General features: G+C 37.1%; 1 protein-coding gene across 1 annotated transcript; it reads left to right on the top strand.

The window, feature by feature from the left end:
* The first annotated feature begins 11,536 nt into the window (after positions 1–11,536).
* On the top strand, positions 11,537–15,972 carry LOC311306515 (ectonucleotide pyrophosphatase/phosphodiesterase family member 7-like). The gene is made up of 6 exons (XM_084434954.1): positions 11,537–11,972; positions 13,424–13,569; positions 13,787–14,419; positions 14,517–14,760; positions 15,227–15,350; positions 15,444–15,972. The coding sequence occupies exons 1-6, from the start codon at positions 11,726–11,728 to the stop codon at positions 15,502–15,504; spliced, it is 1,455 nt and encodes a 484-aa protein (XP_084291080.1). The 5' UTR covers positions 11,537–11,725; the 3' UTR covers positions 15,505–15,972.
* The last annotated feature ends 6,238 nt before the right edge of the window (positions 15,973–22,210 follow it).

Raw genomic sequence — 22,210 nt, 5'->3', positions numbered from 1 at the left:
GCTTAGTCTTAATCCCGCTTGCACAGTGCCACATGGAGACGTCCACCCCCTTGTCCAAATACCAGACACGCCGCCTGTTCAGACCAAATACATGCTGCAAATATAAACCATATGCTAAATGAAGTTTGCGGTGACTTTAATGCTCCAAGCGAGCCAAAACAGGCCAAAGAATTCAATTTAAAAGTGTGAATTTACTGGAGTGCGTGTCGTACGCTTTAGACTTTTTTTAAACTGAGCAGCAATTTAGCAATCCAGTGTATGTGTAACTTGAAGTTGTGAATTGCGATGAAATGGAAGTAGCTACAGATCTTATACAAGCTTAAAAATAAAGGTTCCAAAAGGTTGTTTCTTATTCAGCGATGCCATAGAAGAACCATTTTTGGTTTCCCAAAGGACCTTTCAGTCAACAGTTCTTAAAAGAACCCTTTTTACTTAGTATGAAGAACATTTTAAAAATCTAAAGAATCTTTTTCCACTATGAAGGAACTTGTGTGCAATGGAAAGATCCCATGTATGTTAAAGGTTCTTCATGGAACCATTGATGCCAATAAAGAACCTTTATTTTAAGAGTGTATGGTGATGTACATCAGATGACAAATTATTAAAAAGTTTTTGTTGATTGGATTTTTAGATGAGGTAAATGCACTCAAAAATAGAGGCAGATTAACACAAGCTTGCAGGGGTGGGTTTTAAGGCCAAAGTTGACTTCGCTTTTTATCTGTACGCTAGGGTATGCGTATAGTGCCTGACATGAATTCCATCATCAGCATAATTCATGCGTACTATACGTGTACGGCCTGATTTTTTTTAAACCACGTGTACTTTGACATGAATCTCCGTTGACAAGCATTTGCGTGAGGGGTTTAAGACATACCCACAACTCTAGTTTAAAGGTGCATTGCGCAAGTCTCTGAGTTTTTGCAGAACTATGCCCCCTTCTGACGACACGCGAAACTGCAACCAGAGTTGTGCACGCGGTTACGTGGAGTTTGCGTTGGGGTTTGGGATGAACTAGAAGCCGGTCTCTTTGAATCCATCTTCTACTTTTGCAAAAGTCGCTTGAGTTGTCTTCGCTGATGCGGATAATGGCGGCGAATACACAAACCTGCCAGACATAGCCAGGTGAGCGTGAACGCGCATGACGTCACACCCAGTCGATTCCGTCCCGAATCCCTCTTATTTATTTTACTGTACAGGATTATAGAGGCAATCGCAGTGATCATAGAAGGGCTCATTCAGCCCATCAGGCAATTGTTTAAGCATGTATGGGTTAGAAAAACGGGTATTTTTAACATGAAATGTTGCGCAATGCACCTTTAAACGAATACAAAGACCATTTTATCAGTCATAACTTCTGGAGAGAAATAGCGCAGACTGGACATAACTTTCTAGTATATAGTGTAAGCATGAAAAAACACACAAAAAAACAGTATACCTTAGGCTATCATGATTGAAGAAATCCAACATACAGTACAAAATCAGAGAGAAGTCATCGTTTTTCACTGGAAAATCCAGTTATGAAAACAAGTGCCAGCCAGGGATAACATTTTTTTATCATTTTCACAAAAGTTTCATGGCCCCCAGAATATTTAGTAGTTGTATGAATATCTGAACATGCAATACATCAAATGAAAGAACAGGCCCTCTGCTTTAAAAAAAAAAATAAACATACTTTTTATTCTAGCTTCATGCATTCCTTTTTTAATCAACATTTGAATACGGGAAAGTTTCATAAAAAAGCAACATTTTGAGCAAAAAGCTGAGAAAATCGCATTTTTGTCATATAAGACAAGTCTGGATCAGATTCAGAAAGATGATCAAAACATAGATGGAGTAGATGAAGTCCATAAACACACCCAAAGCTTCAAGGTCCTATACCTCGTCCTGGGTCGACATTTCATTCAATAACATTAGCAGTTTTGATTTATATGATGTTTAATGTTGATCGCGTTATTTTACATACAGGGTATGCATCTGCTTATATATGCTATAGCTTGTTTCTGCTTCTTATTCGCCTGTGTTTTGATCAGGAGATTCAGTAAACTTTCAGAAGATGTGTAATAGCGCCCCCTACCACATAAGAGTGAAAACACTGAAAGCCGTAAAATTCCATAAATGGCGGGGAAGCGTTGTCTAATAAATGACAGAAATTTCCATCAATGCAGGGAAAAGAGTCAAAATTATGAGGTCAAAATTTAAAAGAAAAAATTAAACATGCACAGCTGAATCATTCTCAATACAATCTATAACATGCATTTAGAAAATAGGGTGAATTGTATTCCATGTCAGCTTTAAAGGCAATGCAGAATGAGGAACTAGGACTCACTCTCTCTTTAATACACACGGCTTTCGCTTTCTGTTCATGTATGTAAGTGAATGTAAATGAGAAAAATGAGCCCTGATGACAGTAATAGCTTATCTTCCAACAGATAAGGTGTTCACCTTGAACCTGTCCCAAGGCCAAAAGCAAACCCCATCTGAGCAACTAGCTGTCAGATGATTTGATTGACTTCAATAAGGTCGCATCATAAAACACTACTGACCAGCCTCCAAGATAAAATACTCCCCGAGTGATATACGAACAGACATCATTAGCATCGATATGCAATTCTACCATTTCTTATTTCTTAAAAGGTCAAAGAGGGCACTCAGGGCAATGATTCCGAACTATGTACTTGAAGAAAGCAAGAGTGCTGCTGGTCTAAACACCAACACTACTATGATTTATGTATCAACAATGAAAATAGTTTAAAAAAAATCAAAGTTTGGGCACATGACCTTGAAAATAGTCCAGTCTTGACGACCAAACAAATTTGAGGACCAGAACTAACTGTTCTATTCAATATTCTATGTAAATATCTATGTAAATACTCCAACTGTTCTATGTAAATGTCTAATTAATCTACAATGGACTTCAAAAATAAAGCAAATGTTTATTTGTGGTAATAATCTAAACAGACACACACACAGAGATTAATATAGAATGTTTGACATGAATGAACATCACCATAACTGCTATGAAACAAATGCTTGTTTTACTGGCCATCACATTCAAATGCTCAAGATAGGTTGTAATCACTGCTGTAGATCTAAATGGTCCTTGCCATCTACCACCAGTTGTTTCCAATAATCATCATAATACATTACCATGCCCTCAAACAGCTAACATTTGACTTGTCTTTAACCTAGCAAGCAGGTAGGTGGGGAGGTGGGGAGGTGGAGTGCATCATAAACTGCATTATGAAATGAGATGAGTTTTGAGGTCATGAACGTGTGTCACACGGAGGTCGTAATATAAAACAAGCACATGCGTTTCAGTTATTGAAAGCCTGGGTCAAGACCATGAAATTACCAATAACACAAGCGAAGGGAAACTAAGAGGTTGTGCGTGCCATACAATGATGTTCAAATGTTCAAAACATCTTGTAGGTCTTCTAGACTACATTTCTGAGGTATTTGTATATATGTTTTATATATAGATATGTATAAATCTGTATAAAGTCTATTAAATGTAAAATATATATATAAATCAGTTACCTGCAGAATTTATGCCTTTGCAAGGACATGTCCTATGAGGAGGCAAGGGGAGGCAGTGCCTCCTCAAAAATAATTGGATGAGAAAATCCATATTATAAAAATAAAAAAGCACAAATATAACAAAATATGATGATAAATCACTCATTTTTGAAAGTAACACTGTTCAACAGCAACGCCAGCAGATAAAGTTACAGCGGGAGTCTGGGTGACACTGGCAGTTTTGTTCGAAACGGGGAACCGTTCCCATGAAACATGCTAATGTGAAAGCTGTCATGTGGACCTGGGTGCAGGAGGTGGTCTGTGTTCGGTTGCACGCGAACTGTGACACGATTCACGTGAATGTGAATGGACTTGTTCAAGAAGAAAAGTAACATGCGCATGCGTTTTAGCTGATGACGATGTATTTAGTTCAATAAAACACATATTATAGCCTAGTGTTGATGGTTTACCTTGGACACTGCCTTTAGTTATTATTTTGGAATAAATGTAAAAGTGCTTAAAACACTAACACGATTTATACTTATAATAAATAGAACATTAACTATTATTGTTACTGTAAAAATACTAAATAAAATTGTATTTGGTTTCTTTTTTTATGTAAAGGAATGTGACAACACTAGTCAGGAAAATGTGACAACATAGCCTAGGTAGGCTATAACTGATCATGAATTTAAATTTAATTTAGGCTATTACAAAAGAAAAACTATGAGGACTTTGTTTGCCTCCTCATTTCAGAACGCCACTGCAGGTAGCCTATAGGACAGCTGTTATATGTGACCCTGGACCACAAAACCAGTCACAAGTGGCAAGGGTAAATTTGTGGCAATAGCCAACACATTGTATGGGTCAAAACTATCGATTTTTCTTTTATGCCAAAAATCATAAGGATATTAAGTAAAGATCATGTTCTGTGAAGATATTTTGTAAATTTCCTACCGTAAATATATAAAACATTTATTTTTGTGAGTGAATGCAGCACAATCGCGAACATAAATGGACAACTTTAAAGGCGATTTTCTCAAAGATTCGTATTTGTATAGTTGTATCTCGTTCAAGTATTGTCCTATCCTAACAAACCATAGGCTAGTCATCAACGGAAAGCTTATTTATTCAGCTTTCATATGATGTATAAATCTCAATTTCAAAATATTTAACCATGTGACTGGTTTTGTGGCCCAGGGTCACATATTATTGTTAAAACACTGTTAATTGCGAATAACAGTTTGCTTAATTAGGAAACATGACACAGCGGCGACCAGTGCATTTTAAAGCCTGGTCATTTGAGAATTCAAGTCGTTAAAAAGACGAATTAGACTTACCAGTACTTACCAATGATTATTTATTTGATGTAAAATCATCCCTCATTAACTGTTCAAATAATCCGGAATTTACACGATCACGCATGCTGCGCGATGCTCGTGTTACAACTGATATTTAGTTATTTACGTAGAATTGCGTAAAGGCCTCTACGAAAACATTTGATTGGCTGATGACCCTGACAAAGACGAGCTCCTTGCTTATTTGCAGCACATGCACATCTTGTATTTTGAAGGAGACAGGAGCTCAGACGCAAGGAACCTCAATAACTAAATTCTGATTGGATACAATTTTCGGCAATATTCGTTTGTCTCACTATAGGCCCTGTTACACAGCCTATGATGTTTCTTTCTGTAGGCCTACTTAGGTTGAAATCATGACAATTATTTTATTTTTTTTACCAATTTAAAATAAAGTTAATTGTTTTTAAGTGTTTGTAGTTAATGTGTTAATGCCTTGTTCTTTTTAAAATACAACCAAGCTATTCATGTAAAACATTACATTAGCAAATATCTGAAGAACAGAATCTGAACAGACCTTAAAAAGGCTTGCACAAACCATAGAGATATCTATATTTCCAACAGGTAGGCTATATATTTAAAATTCTGCAGGAATCCTAAATCCGTGTGAAAAGTTCCCCTAATCCCATGATGAGTAAGTGGACAAACCTACAGGTCACATGAAGAAAGCACCCAGACTGTAGGATTTCATTTTCTGTCCTGTTGGGTTCCTTCATGAAAGAAATATATTCAGGATTCCAGACTTTAGTGTAATCAGGACAGAAACTGGAAGGTATCTGACGCCATCATGTGGTCGTATAGGAAACTCAACCAACAGTCATAGAGAGTCATTCTCATTTTCCAAAATGATTACCTTCACCTGACCTGACCTCTAGGAAGACATCAAAAGCATTAAAAACTGGTGTTTAATGAAACACCCATTTTATTGCTTTTATTGTATTCCCAGAGGTCCTATGGCTCTAGTATCAGACTCCAAAGGCACTCAAAGCCCCACAGCTCCATGTCTTGGCTGATTTGCTCCCGGTGTTCCTTTAAAGCTCTGGTGGTGGCAGTCTGAACAAATGACAGGCAAAGAAAACAGAGGATTTATGAGGTCGACTGTTAAAGCAACCATGACGATTCTAATCAGGTAAAATCACTATGTACGTACACTGTTAGACTTTTCTGTAATTTCTACAGTTATTTACTTTAAATCACCCAGTATTATACTGCTATTTCTCTTTACAGTAAATAACTGTGATTCCAATTGCATCATGGGAATTTTCTGTGACGTCAAACACCACATACAGAGACTTAGTGTATTTTTTAAATTTGTAGTAGGCCTATACTACTGTATTTGACATAATGGCCTCTCTGACTGGCACCATTCCAACGTGCTTTTTATTTCCTAATTTTTGCCTTACACCACGTTTCTACAACGCTATAACAGTCAGAGGCATGTCCTATGGACCGCGCCATTCGTGTCTGGCCCGGGCTAGAGACGGAATACACTTCACCGAGAGAAAGACCAGAAAGCAAGGTAAAAAACATTCTGTGTGTGTTGACATGGTTTGTGCACCCTAGTTTAACATACTCGTCAACATGGCGGTAACGAACTTTACCACGGTAAACTGCGCTAACGTTTCATTTTACAGACTTTGTTAGATTATTGAATTGAATTGTTAGATTATTGAATTGTTAAAATACGCCAAGGAGCAACGCTTAGTTTACATTAACATTAAATTAACTAACGTTAATGTTAAATTCAGTTTTGGTTGTAGCTAATGTTGGCCTACTGTTGAGAAAATAACATTGTATGTTAGCTAACAAGTTTTATGGCTAGCGGCCACATTTCTAGTTTTAGCATTAGTTTGCAAACTATAACATATATTTATTTTTTAATGGAATTTAATATTTACTGCAATTGTGTATGTGTTTAAAGGCAACTGCAACAAAGCGCCAATTCGCGCCAGTGACGTCTAGATTCCTTAGGTAAGCTTAAACTGTACTTGAAATCATATTTTTATATATATATATATATATTGACATAAGTTTGCTAAAATGATTAGCATTATGTGATATGTACTTTGGAGCCACTGGTGCAGGTAGCATACAATATCTTATAAAATCGGCTAACTTTATATCAAATAGGCTACGTGACCTTTGCATCATGTCTAACATTATATTTATTACACAGCAAATGAACCAATCAGAAGATGGACCATTTTCTATGTTCAGTCTCACCAGATTAAATGTATCCAGGTAAGCACTGCAGTAAAACTCTCACTAATTCATTCATACCAAATCTAGCATTTTAACAACTCAAGTTTATATATATTTTTACATTATTTTGATATTTTATTAGGCAGAAGACTCTCTACCATTACAGTCCCACCTGAACAGGAAGGTCCTAACATCAGCGCACAGGTGGGTTAACTACTGTAGGAAGGAGAACGATCATCACTCAGTGATTTCTTGCAATGTGTCTTACAGTGTATTTGTCTCAAACAGATACCCCTTCACTGCAGACAAGCTGAAATGGGCTAAATCATCAATTTCAGTCTTTCTCTCTATGGAGCTCAGCATTTTTGGACTGAATTTAGGATATGTAAGTATTCAAATTTAATCTGGCATAATTTAATTTAGTTCATCTGAAATGTTTGAAAATGCTATTGACAAAAAGCTATTTACAAATATTTATTCTTAAGTTTTAGTCAAAATAATAATAAAACCTTAAAAAGAAACCCTAATATGGAATTTTCTCCTCTCTCTCTGTCTCTGTTTTATATACAAAGGTGTAGATGTTGTCAGTCAAGTTCTGAGCAGGAACCGATCTTTGGAGAAGTTAATTTATTCACAAAGGTGGACAAAAACATTGTGTTGGCTTTTTAAAGATTATTTTGATGATGACTTTTACTCCTATGCTGTGGAAAAGATGGAGAAGTAGACAGTCAGACATTGATAATAATAAGAAATGTTTCTTGAGCATCAAAGAGACTTCTTTCAAAAACTATATATCACATTATCAATAGTAAAAAAATAAGGGTTTTAAAGTGTTCTCGATATGTCCCACCTACCTTCAGTGGATATCATTTAATTGTTAGCCTCAGTTTTATATTGATCATTTGTTCAACTATTAATTTTCGGAGTTATGGGAATGAAGTTGAATTTTCAAAAGAAACTGCCTCATGCAGTTTGAACACTAAAGGTCACCTTTTGAAGCACCGCCTGAATGATTATCAAAAGATTAACGGAAATGATCAAGCAATAATACATTTCAAACCAATTTCACAAGCATAGATAGAAAATGCCTAGCTAGATTCCTATATGGGCACAAAAAAAGACTTCATATCCTACATTTAATTTATTTTTAAAAGCAGTGAATAAATAAGGAAAAGAGCTGAGTAAATTGTTATTGCCCTATAACTTCTGATAAGACTGTAAGATAACGCAAGATAACACAAACATGCAATTCATCCAATAAACCTCAATGATAATGTGAACTTAAGTCTGCAGAAACTGATGGCAAAGCACCAAGGCAAAAGAATGAGTCAAGAGGCGAGAGCTGAAAATCCATAACCATCAGAAGAAAAAAAAGAAAGACTGTTTTTGTGTAAAACAGAGTAGTGGAATAGTCATCATGTTATTGGCACTAAGTTTTTTTCTACTTATATTCCCTATGTCTCTCTCAAATCCAGCAAGAGATCACTGCACCACTAAACTGCTGACCATTTTTGATGGGTTCAGGTGGGACTACGACCGAGATGTGACACCAACATACATTGAAGACATTACATTATTTGTAGTCTTGTTCTAAACGTTTTTCCAGTTTTACTCACTTCAGACCAATAAAGGGGAACATGACTATGACAATGAAGTCATGGACATGATGCCTTTCTTCTGGGCAGTGGGACCAGATTTCCACAGTGACTTGTTGGTTGGACCATTTAAGACTGTCAACGTTTACCCTCTAATGTGCCATTCGCAGAGGTGGACAAAGTACACTTCCTTACTTGAGTGAAAGTACAGATACTACTGGTCAAATATTACTCCGTTACAAGTAAAAGTTGTAAAGGCCGATTTTTACTTAAGTAAAAGTACAGAAGTATTTGTTTTTAAAAGTACTTAAGTATCAAAAGTAAAAAGTAAATGTCAATGCATTGTTTTATTATTGTTGGATTGTTGTATGTAATACTTAAAGTACCTTATAGGCCTACCTCTGAATCTATGCCTGCATACCTACCCTCATATCAATATCACATTTATTTCTAGAACACAGTTCCAGATGTGGGATTGAATGTGAGATTGAATAGGTGCACTCAATAACGTCCACAATGGTTTCGGACACCCAAATGGCTGTTCCCTCAAATAGTGCCCTATTTAAAGTTTTCTGGCTTTTAGTATGAATATGTTAGCCTTACTGTTATCTATAAGCTAGTGTACTCCAAAACAATGACAAAATTCACATTTAGAAGACCAAACCCAACGTTGAAAATGAAAATCAGGTTGATGTCAGAATCCAATGCCAGATTGACATTAATCTCCAACGTTGGACAGACGTTGTATTGTAGTTGAAAATGAAAATCAGGTTGACGTCAGTCAGGTTCTGACGTCAACCCGACTTTCATTTCCAACCAGAATCCAATGTCTGTCCGACATTGGATGTTGACGTCAATCCGACGTCAGATCTGACATCAAACTGACGTTGGGTTCTGACGTCAATCTGACTACATTTTCCAACCAAAATGCAACCCCTGCAACCAAACTCATCCCCTTACTGACGTTACTACTTTCTACTCAAGGACCTTAACAGAATTGTAGTGGAGTAAAAAGTACGATATTTGTCTTTCAAATGTAGTGAAGTTAAAGTAAAAAGTTTCCAGAAAAAATAATACTCAAGTAAAGTAGATTCTCAAAAAGTGTACTTAAGTACAGTACTTAAGTAAATGTACTTTGTTACTGTCCACCTCTTGCCACTGGGTATAAAACCAGAAATCAATGATGGGTCAGTGGATAACACCCGACATACAATGAATATAATAGACACAAAATTAGTCAAAAGTATGACACATAGATATATTAAGACTTGTTATTTTTGGGAACAGTTTCTTTCTGTTTAGTGAAAATCTGATGCATTTCTTTACCTTTACTCACTAACAGAGCGAAAGAAAAAGGAGATGAGGAAGAGATGAAAGCCAACTTCAAGCAAACAATTCTAAGAAGATGTTTATAAGATTATAATACTGTTCAGACTTCTAATATCATGTACTGGCAGTGGATCATTATTTATAATATATCTTTATCTCTAATGGAAGAGCACAAAATAAGCCTGTTATTATGTCCACTGAACTTTATGTACATTGTTTTCAGTAGTCATCATGATAGATTACCATGGCTTAAACAGCTAGCATTTGACTGAACTTGGTAGGTGGTGGTGGGGAAAGTGCATCATGAAGTGCATTATGAAATTAAATGTGTTTTGGGGTCATGAATGTGAATCATATGTGCACTTCAGTTATTGAAAGCCTGGGTCAAGACCGTGAAAATACCAATTAAACAAGCAGACGGAAAGCATGCCTGTGGTGTTCAGACCAGGTCTTGGTGTATACATGGTGGCCTTGGTCTATTGTTCTGCATAATACTAATGAATAGAATTGAGGGACTGAAGATCTTATAAATGAAACCTACAAGTTCTGCATAGTATTATTGTGAACATCTAATATATGCACATATGCAACATGCAATACTCATTTCAAAGAGTCATATTTGTGTGCAAGAATTATCTGTAGACATCATAACTACTGCATAACTTGCATAACAACATTCTTTGTATGAATATAACAGAAGCCAGTGCAATATACTGATGCCTCATTAATGAGAAAATTAGGTTTTACTATGATCAGGGACTCACTCAACAATAGAAGCCCAACAGAAGTTAGGTGAATGAAACAGGACAATGACCAAAGCATGAGTAAATCAACAAGAGAATGGCCTCGAACTGAAGAAAACAACATGGAGTGGCCAGTCAAACTCTTGCCCTAAACTATGATTAAAATGCTTCACAATAAAGAGAGCAATTCACATCAGTTTTATACATTTCTATACAGTTTTATACAAACATTCATATATGTTTATTTTGGACAATTTCAAATGTGCATAATTTCAGAATCTAATAACCCGTAGAATATTCATACCTACTGTGTGGTTACAAACAATGAAAATACCTTTTGTTCTTAATGATCATACATAACTTAACATAACCTGGTGGTTAAAGATCTAGAATGCAGGATTCCCTGTATGCTGAAAATACCAGCACGAATGTCCAAGCTGGTCTAGCTGATAAAACTGGTTAACCAAGGAAATTGCACTAGTTAAGAAGGCTGGTGGGAGCAAAACAAATGTAGCTCATCTGACTGATAAAGTCCAAATGCATCAGGGATTTTTTCTCCAACATAATTGCACAAGTGTAGATAAATAACTCAATTAAGCAATGCAGGTCTAAATGACTGGCTAGACACTTATTAACGCAGCCTTGGTACAGTATAGAACACCATATTTAATTTTATATAAGCAGCGAGTTGTAAATCATAGAAAGGTTAGTTACATAGAAAAGAACTGCTTTTGTCTTACAACTCCTGATAAGCCACTCGATAAGATAACATAAGATAGCATAAGCATGTAATTTATCTCATAAACATCTGTGATGTGAACTTTAGTGTGCAGAAAGGAATGGCAAAGAACACAAACAAAAGGATCAGTCAAAAGCTAGGGCTATTAGATCAGGAACAACCATCAGACAAACCAGAGAGAAGCTAGATTCATTGTTTCATCAAAACCGTTTCTGCGTAAAACAGAGTATTGGAATACCTGTCATGTTATTAGCGCTGAGCGTTTTGCTGCTTATATTCCCTGCGTCTCTCTCTGCTCCAGCAAGAGATCGCTGCACCACGGGCAGAAACAAACTTCTGCTAATCAGCTTCGATGGGTTCAGGTGGGACTACGACCGAGATGTGGACACCCCAAACCTGGACAAAATGGCAGAAGAAGGAGTCAAAGCCGCATATGTCACTCCACCTTTCCTGACCATCACTAGTCCTACGCACTTCACCCTGTTATCTGGTAAGGACAAATATACAATAACAAAACATTTCTAATTTAAAGTAAATAGACAATACATATAGTGTCCCTAAAACTATATATATATATATATATATATTTTTTTTTTTTTTTTTTAAAGAAATTAATAATTTAATCCTGCAAAGATAATTTGATCAAAAGTGACAATAAAGACTTTTGCATTGTTAAAAAAATATATAATTTAATCAAATAAATGTTGTTCTTTTGAACTTGGTTTCCTCATAAATATCAAGCAGCTCAACTCTTTTCATTCAACATTGATAATAAGAAATGTTTCCTGAGCATCAAATCAGCATATTAGAATGATTTCTGAAGGATCATGTGTCAACAAAGACTGGAGTAATGATACTGAAAATTCAGAGTTGCCATCACAGGAATAAACTACATTTTATATATTAAAATAGGGGTGAAAAAGCTATTTTAAATTGTACAAATATTTCCCAATATTACTATTTTACTGTGTTTTTGTATGTAGCCTTGGTGAGCATAAGAGCACAAGAGACCACAAGATTTAAACTATATATGCTTTATTTTTAAATTAATTTCAGGATTTTTTTTTATTTTGACTCTCATAAAGATCACAAAAAATTCCTAAGAAAATAAAAGTTAGTTCTGAGAAAAGAGGGGATTGCTTGTATGGCGCTTGCTTTGATATTTTGTTATCTAACGCAATTAAATTGACACATTTTTAAGTTAATAGTCCAAATAATTTTTAGAAATTAAGAAACAGAATAATAACAATGGATGGCCACAAAGGATTTGGAGTTTTAGGGTCACCATATTTTGATTGTTCACATAGCTCAAACAGACAAGCATAATACTAGCAATGCCAAGGCAATGGGTTTGATTCCCACAGAATGCATGAACTAATAAAACATATATGTGACCCTGGACCACAAAACCAGTCACATGGGTCCATTTTCTGAAATTGAGGTTTATACAACATCTGAAAGCTGAGTAAATAAGCTTTCCATTGATGTATGGTTTGTTATGATAGGACAATATTTGGGAGATACAACTATTTGAAAATCTGAAATCTGAGAGTGCACAAAAATCGAAACATTGAGAAAATCGCTTTTAAAGTTGTTCATTTATGTTCGCGATTGTGCTGCATTGACTCACAAAAATAAATGTTTTATATATTCACGGTAGGAAATTTACAAAATATCTTCATGGAACATGATCTTTACTTAATATCCTAATGATTTTTGGCATAAAAGAAAAATCTATAATTTTGACCCATACAATGTATTGTTGGCTATTGCCACAAATATACCCGTGCGACATGTGACTGGTTTTGTGATCCAGGGTCACATATAGCTTGAACGAAATGTAACTTTCTTTGGATATCCGTGTCTGCCAAATGCATGAACTCAAATATAAAGTTCTGGGGAAGTCTCAGCCATATCAAAAAATATGCATTTTTTTCCCAGGAAGGTACATTGAAAACCATGGTGTGATTCATAACAACTGGTTCAACACAACCACACAGGAGAAGAAACAATACTACATGACACAGTTTGTGGATGATTACTGGGATAATGGAAGTCTACCCATTTGGATCACAGCTCAAAGACAGGTATACAACTCTCAAACTATTACAACTTGACAAAAGTTTCAGTAAATCTCATTAAATAAAGTTAATAATTTAGTGACCTCCAACATGCTAATGTTCTTTATGATATTAACTTTAAATAATTTATTCTAACATCTTAAACTTAGCAAGAAAATACATTACTTAGTTACATTGGCATTAAATAAGATATAAACTGACTTGTAAATGCGTCCTTTCTTAGGGGCTTAAAACAGGATCCTTACACTTCCCTGGCACTGCTGCTAAGTACCGTAATGAAACAGTCCAAGTGAGGGAGGTGGAACCAAGGTTTTATGACTACTCCAATGAGACGGCATGGAGAGAGAACGTTGATAAAGTCATAAGAGAATGGTTTAAAGATGAAGACTTAGACTTTGTCACTTTGTATTTTGGCGAACCGGATTCGACCGGCCACAAGTATGGACCTGATTCACCTGAGCGACGTGAGGCAGTCAAGAAAGTGGACCGAACAGTGGGCTTCATACGGGAAACTGCTGAGAAACACAAGCTCAGCGACCATCTTAATATTATCATCACAGCTGACCATGGAATGAGCACTGTGTTCAAAGGAGAGCAAGTAAAAGAGATAATACTCGATGACATCCCAGGATTCTCCTTGAGCGATCTGAAATTCCACATGGTGGATTATGGACCTTTTGGGTTGCTGTTGCCCAAAGAAGGGATGCTTGAAAAGGTTTATCAAGCATTGAAAGGAGGTCATCCAAACCTTCACGTTTATAAGAAAGAAGACATGCCTGCTCGACTGCATTACGCCAAGCATCCTCGTATCCTACCCATCATTCTCTATGCAGACCCAGGATATGTCATCAATGGGGTGAGCATGAAGTAAACAACAATAATGGGCACAATAAGCAATAATAGATGGAAAACATTACATTATATGCGATCTTATGTTCTGAATGCTCTTCCAGTTCTACCCATTCCAGGACAATAATGGGGAACATGGCTATGACAATGAAGTCATGGACATGAAGCCTTTCTTCAGGGCAGTGGGACCAGATTTCCATAGAAACTTGTTGGTTGGACCATTTGAGACCGTCAACGTTTACCCTCTAATGTGCCACTTACTGGGTATAAAACCAGAAATCAATGACGGGTCACTGGATAACACCCGACATATGCTGATATCCAATGGAGAGTCATGTGATTCTGGAGGTGACAAGATAAAAAAAAAAAAACCTTTCTTAAAAATCTTATCATATAAATTCACATACTTATTTAGTATCTTCAAGGTCAAGGAAAATAAATATTTTGCTTATTTTGAGAGGTAAAAAAATCTTGATATTCCTTAAAATATGCTTAGAAAATGATTGCCAATATAAATGATCAACTGCATATAATGTCAAACACAATCTCTGTTATGTCCTTAACTATTTTGATAGTTTAAGACAACTTATCATGATAGTAATCAGGTTTGGTATCTTGATAAGGTATCTTGATACTGTAAATCGCAGCAATCGTCAGCAAATGGATAACAACCTGTAAGGATTTACCCTGTCCTTCACTATATGACCCCATAAACTATTAACACATGGACCAGCTCTATCAGCATCTTATCTCAGATTACATAACTTGCAGGTCATAAATTAAAAAAAAAATTGGTTTTTGTTTTTTCTTGTAGATACTTCCAAGTCGAGTCTTCAAAATGTCTTCACTGGTTTTGCTGCTGTGGCTGGATTTTTATTGCTTGTGTTTGTCATTGTTATATCCTACAACGGATATAAAAGATACAAAGTGAATCGGAGGTAAGAAATGGAGTATGACATTAAGTCATTGTTATTTTCAGCACATTACCTCTCTGTGATCTAATGTTTTACTTTACCTTCACTCTGCAACAGAGCAAAAGACATAGATGATGTCTACCAGGAAAAAACGGACTCCAAGCAAACCTCATTCTAAGACGGACAATCACTTATTCTTGAATTGCTTGTTTGTCTTTTAATATTACAGAGAGGTCCAAAAGTCTGAGACCACATTAAACATCTAGGGATTTCTTTTTATTTAAGCACGGAAGTAGAACTTTGTGAAATTTTTAAATAATATAGAAATATTTATAAAAATGTATAAAAAATATTTAAGAATTCATGTTAAAGGCAACTTGAGTGCAGGTGTCATTAAAAGAAAATGGGAACATACAATAAGATATTGTATCAGAAATGCATGTACATTTTTCAGTCCTTCATTCATATTGTTATGTGGATAGAATATGTAATTAATAATGTTGTATTCAATTAGAAATGTTGACTGGTGGTCTCAGATTCTCCACTGCCTTATGCAGCATATTTTATACAGTATATACTGAGGCCATCTAGTGGAGTATGGGGAGTTTTCTTAAACTTAGAACAATTGTGACTGTATTGTATGTGAACAAAATGCCTCCAAATAAATATTGTTAATGATGACAATCACATATTATTCACTCAATTCCTGAGACTTTAAAGTCTTCAAATACTCTTGCATGCACACACACACACACACACACACACACACACACACACACACATTTACCTTTAACCACTCACAATAGGCTGTACAATGCCGGTCGGTCCTATGGAAAAACACAAAGCAGAAAAGGAGCTTATGAGGACTAAATGACTGACAGAAGTTATCATTACACAAAGCTGCAGATTCAATGATTTATGGTGAAATCCCGACCAGTCATGTGGAATTTTCCCAAAATAAGTTTAAGTAAACAGCTCATGACAAAGAGGCACTCAGAGCAGGCTGGTATGCATAAACAGTTTGAACAGTGTGCTGCAGTGTAGCCCCCTCCAAACACACTCACACATACACACACACGTACACACACTCAGTCACCCGCCAGAACAGAGCCAGTCTGGAAATGTGGAGTCTCCCCCTGGCACGCGCGCCAGACTCCCATCCATCTTCCAGTGCAATAACATTTCTCTGTCTCTTCGTCTCTTGTCTATCGCTCTACTACTGTTGCAGGACACACACTCTGTCTGCAGAGATCATCCTTTATGCTCTTTTATGAAAAGATTCAGGACTTTTTTTAAAGCAACATGGTCTTGAGTGCAGACGTTTAGTGCACTTCAGTCAGTGAGATGCCTCTCAGTGGACAAATTAATTTGAAGCATATTACAAGTTAAACTCAGCTGACAGCACTTGTGGCATAATGTTGTTTTGAGTTTGCAATGGAAAAGAAATGGGGCCAATTCATAAGCTTTCAAATATATTTTAAAAGTATAGCACCAAGGCTTAAACAATATGCATGGTAACATAATTTTAGTGAGAGAGAAAAAAAAAAATCACATAAATGGTTTTATCAATAACCTTTTCTCTATAAAACGCAATTTTACAACGAAACGCTAAAACGTCGTACCTCAAATGATGAGAACTTTACAGCTCTTTACAACTTTACTTTACAATAATGTTCCATTGGTTAACATTAGTTAACTACTTTAGTTAACATGAACAATGAAAAATACTTCAAATGAATTTATTAATCCACATTAATCAAGATCAGTAATATATTATTAAAATCAAAAGTTGTATCTGTTAATATTATTTTTTATGCACCTGAGCTAACATCAACTAACCATGAACAGTTGTATTTTCATAACGTTAACAAAGATTAATAAATACGGCAACAATTGTATTGCTCCATTTTTGTACAAAAATAATAGAACAATTAATGCAAGATGTTTAATCAAATTAAAAGCTACCCATGTCTGCTTCTCAATTATCTTATTATTTGCATTTTTAAAGAAACAAGCAGAAATGACTTTTTATGGTAATTAATATTGTCAAAAATGCCCTCGATTGAGCTCATATTGAACCTGTAATATTCCATTCTGTCAATATGCACTGCATCCTTTTAAACGTCACCCAGTTTTGGATCTGTCAGTTACAACAAATAGGAGGGTAGTGTTGCCTGCTATGCTTCCCGTTGAGACCTTGTTATGACTGTCGTTTTGGCCGCTCATAGTGTAAACACTTGGGAATTTCCCTCTGAAGACCTACATAGCACTTTTATTCTATCACAACATGTCAGCTCCTAACCGGGCCACTCTAATATTCTCTGCTCTCATCCATTATTAGCTGTGAGAACACATGTCAAACAGCCACATTCTTCTGAGTGGATTTTCTCTTTCTCCCTCCGACTACGCACACATCTGCGATGTTAAGCGCTGAGAAGAACGGTTGAGCCGGGAAACAAGCATGTTTACATCTGAGGCTTAACAAACGTGCTTCGGCTGAGGGGAATGCAGAGCGGTATCAAGAGGATCATTTGGACTATTTTCTCCAGGGCTGTTTCAGGTTCATAGAGTATTGGTTTTTTGAGCACCGCCTTTATTCCTCTCAACGGGCAGAATATAGGCTACCAAAAATAGTCATCTTATATTCATTCGAACAGTCATATAAATTGAAATTCAAATATAGAGCCTTTTTATTGTGGCGGGTAATAAAAACGCTCCGCAGGTCCCAGTGGATGAGGTTTGAAACCATTTAAACTATTTCACAAGGACCGGCCAAGATGCACTGGTGGTCTTGGTCAAACGCCATGTCTTCCCGCGGCCTTGTCTCGCGGGGGCGGACAAGAACCGTGTCGCCTCGCACTCTGGTGATACCTCGTAGGGGCTTGCGACGACAGATTTACTCTGACAAGCTCTGTGGTACGGCCCGCCTGGCTCCGGACACCAGCACACCTCTCTGACATACCTGTCAATGAGGTGTCACTGCACAGAGAGCGCGCCGTGCTTTCTTCTCCCACGCCGCCATGGAAACACTGACTCAACACCTCCATATCCTCACTCGCCTGCTCCTACAATCCCGCCCAGGCAGTCCTGATGAGGCATTCCTTTGAGCTGAAACAAGGCGTTAATCCATGATAACTTCTCCCCGTGCCAGCATGTGGGTGCAGGTCTCTCCTCCAATGCTTGCCTCATGCTTTCATGCTTGCCAGGTTGAATAACTCGAATGTAGCTGCAAGATTTAGGAGGTAATATCTATGTAAAGAGGGAAATGGTCTCAACAGTAAAGCCATAAATCTGTCATTCGTGCTTTGATGGATAGACGCTTCAGAATCGTTTTCACAAAGCGGCCCAGCACAAAAGCTGCCATTCGTCTGTGTCAGCTATGGTTTGGTTTTATGTATTTGTGCGAGCAGTGAGGTGTGCAATATGGCACTAATACGCAAGATGCTTTTTGCAATGTAAAAACAAATGACGTCGTTCTGTGTGACATTATTACAATTGTACGAAGGTTTAATCAAAATCTGGTTATGGATTCTCACGTATAACAATCGAATCAGAGTATAATGAGTCATGTGCTATAATGGAGCCAAACCTGTGTGTGAATATCTAAAGCACGGAGTCGGCATGAAACAGAAGATGTCATCATTTTTTCTTCCCTATTGCGATCTATATCTGAGTGTAAAAAAAGACGGTATTTGATTTTGTCCATCATGAATTGATTGGATCTTTGGATCGTTGTGGTTTGCTATTGCTGTGATCTCTCTTGAGTAGGTACTTATTTTGAATAAGTAGCCTAATTACTTCACAACCGCTAAAAAGTATGTTCTATATAGTATGAATGTGTGTAGTATATGTGTGTAATCTGGACATAGGCCTTCTACATTCGCCATGTTGTCATTATTACGTGACCTACCAGTATCAGTTGTGTGATTTTTTTCCCCCAAACCAGTTCAGTGGAAATCCCACAGCTGATTCTTAAGATTTAATTGGTCATGTCAATCCCTGTACTAATTGCCTACACCAAACACTGATCCCTACACGTAACCTTAACCAATGAAATTATCTGCAGGGCAGGATTTCCGCTGAACTGGTTTGTGGGGAAAAAATCACGCACGTCAGACAGTTACGTCGCTTAACTGCAATTATCCTCTCCCGTGGCCTCATGGGGATAGTAGCTAAACTATACTATGAGCACTTCAGAATCCCGCCGGAAGAAGTAGGTCATCCGGGTACTTTTTGCCTACTCTTTTATGAGTATGTCTCACGGGGGTAATCCAGCACCCAGAAAGCGTACCTTCCCTGGGGGCCACCATTGGTTAGCAAGCCATCACCTGCTGTTAGCGTTCCATTGACTCCCATTCATTTTGGCGTCACTTTGACAGCGAATAACTTTACATCTGAGGCGTTTAAAGACTCTATTTATCCATTTTTTATTTCTAAATAAACACGACAATGTATAAAAGGCTCCATTACCTTGTAGCTTACGTTATGGCCCCGTAGAAGCAGTTTTTGTAAAAATAGGCTAACGATTGCGTCATAACCACGCGACTCTCTGTCGCGCTGTAGAGAAATGACCGTATAGACACAAGGAGAAGCTCGCAGGCAATCGGGGAGACGTGGAGGCATAAAGTCCGATAAAGTCAAGGGAGAAGCCCATAGAGAGTCATAAAGTTGCTCCTGCTCCTAGCTCATGGACAGCTCCTACTCACGCTCTCCGTCTCTGCAAGATTTGGAAGGGAATGATTCAGATTTCTCTTGGCACAGCTACTAGAAGACTTACAACTGTCAGCCAGGTTGCTCACGTCACATCTACGTCGTCAAGCTCAGTTTGAGTCTGCGCAGTACGCTCAGCCATCAGGAAGTGAGTGCTTCTAATTGACATCACTTTTCTCCGTTGAAGTCTATGGGGTCGCTGTGTCCATTTCTTTTACTGTCTATGGTAGGTCTACTGTGAACTCGGACATACTTCTTTCGTCACATTGAAGTTGCACTGCTGTATACCGCCCTCGCGCCAAAAAAACAAAAACACGTCATCAGTGTTTAAAGTTTTCCAGGATAAATCATTTAAAATAAACACTGCGCAATATTCCATAAAATATATATATTTTTTTTATAATTCTCCATTTTGATTTCATGGGTTAGGCCACATGCTCAAAGGCACATGACCACTTCACTTGGCCAACAAAGCATAAGAGTTAACTTAATGTACAATTACAAACTTATAAGGAATTGGAACATGAAACTAAGAAAAGTTGCTTACTGTCTTACCTGGTCAGGAAGGAGAACAGTCAAAAACAGCCTGAAGCAATCACAGTTCCTACATTAAATTCCCAGGAGACTTATACGGTTGCTATACATTCCTTCTTCTTTCTTTTTACTGTTTGTCCACGTGTGTCAATTGAACGTCTTTAGTTGTTGAGTCACATCTTGAAGAATTTTTTTTTTATCTAGCTATGCAATCTGGCTTTCCTGCGTCATTGCTTCCTCATACATAACATAAGTGCCGGTTTTGGCGGCATTTTATATCGTTCTTTTATTGTCAGTTTTCTCTTTCGGCTTCAGCTACGTTTATCAGTTAGAATCTTGTCAAATAAATTATTAACAGCAATATGTGGGCTAAAAACGATTAGTCTCTGCCTAATTCGGTGTTCCAGATGGAATAAATCGCTCTTTATCGAAAGGGAGTGTCAATAAAGTAGGCTACATGTTTTTGTTAACAAGATGGGAGCAGGCTAACTGTCCGTTTTTTCCTCAAAAAAATCTAAATGCCACTAACATAACTGCATAAATTTAATAATCACCTATTTGTGGATGTGGAAGGTGCTGAATGGCCTCTCAGTAAAATACTTGTTCTAATTTTATAAAGTAATCTAACGATTCAGACCAGCTAGATACCTGTCCATGGATTTATTTAATTAATCCGTGTTCTTATATGGACCACTAGGGGGCGCATCGTGCTTGGCATACATACAGAGGATGCTGGAAATGTCTTCATGCCTTATGGTACAATGGCAGTGATCTACGCGATTCTGATGTGTTTTTGTGGATTAGATAGTTAGAGAAGAAAATGAATGTTGCTAAAACAGGTTTGATATAGTTTGATGAAATTTTGTTTAAAATGTGACATGAAAGCCACAAGCAAGTGCAGTTCTTCTACATGCCTTAACTTAATACTAATATTTTAATACATTAGTGGATGAAGTCAGTACGTTCACTTAATAAGAGTCAGGGTTCGTGTTGTGATAGTTCAGACTGACAGATTCTAAATAAAAAAAAATAGATAGCTAAACCATTGCTACATGTTTGTTTTGTTTGGCGGTGAAACACAAGAAAAAGAATAAAAGTTGAATTAATTTAGAAAACAGGATTAGCAAATCTCCTGCCGCCTCGATCCATCAAAAACAGCACTCGTTTACTTTGGAAAATGCAGCACAGACATTTAATGCCAGTATTCTTTACGACTATTCACATCTTCTGTTACACCGCTCCTCATATTAAGAAAGGCTGTGATCCATAACTTTTAAGTCCTAAGCCTGCATTTGGAAATAAATAGTAGGACTATCATTCAAGAGGAATTATAAACTTTGATTCCATTACATATACAGACTCAAATACATGCACTCACAGGCTGTCTCACAAACTCACTCAACACACACACACACACACACACACACAGAGAGCAATGCTCATATGCAGAGGCACACGCAAGAGTGGCGCCACAGTCTGCTGGGTGCATTTATTATAGATCCGCTTTGCCAATACTTTCAAGACTAGTCCAGCCCCCTTCAAACAGCCACAGGCCGATACGTGATGGATTCCGCTTTTACGTAGAGGATCAATGCAGGACAAGTAGTTCCTACTTCGGCTCGTGTCAGTGCCGCCATCCA

Source organism: Rutilus rutilus, assembly GCF_951802725.1.
Source record: "Rutilus rutilus genome assembly, chromosome: 16".
Lineage (NCBI taxonomy): Eukaryota > Metazoa > Chordata > Actinopteri > Cypriniformes > Leuciscidae > Rutilus > Rutilus rutilus.
The sequence above is the reverse complement of the archived record's forward strand: the minus strand, read 5'-3'. Positions and strand labels throughout refer to the sequence as shown.

What these genes read in the sequence shown, in the direction of transcription:
- LOC311306515 (XM_084434954.1), top strand. Translation starts at nt 11,726, where the DNA reads ATGTTATTAGCGCTGAGCGTTTTGCTGCTTATATTCCCTGCGTCTCTC. An exon ending in CAGGATATGTCATCAATGGG is followed by an intron (nt 14,420 to 14,516) that starts GTGAGCATGAAG and finishes ATGCTCTTCCAG; the next exon opens with TTCTACCCATTCCAGGACAA. An exon ending in AGATACAAAGTGAATCGGAG is followed by an intron (nt 15,351 to 15,443) that starts GTAAGAAATGGA and finishes ACTCTGCAACAG; the next exon opens with AGCAAAAGACATAGATGATG.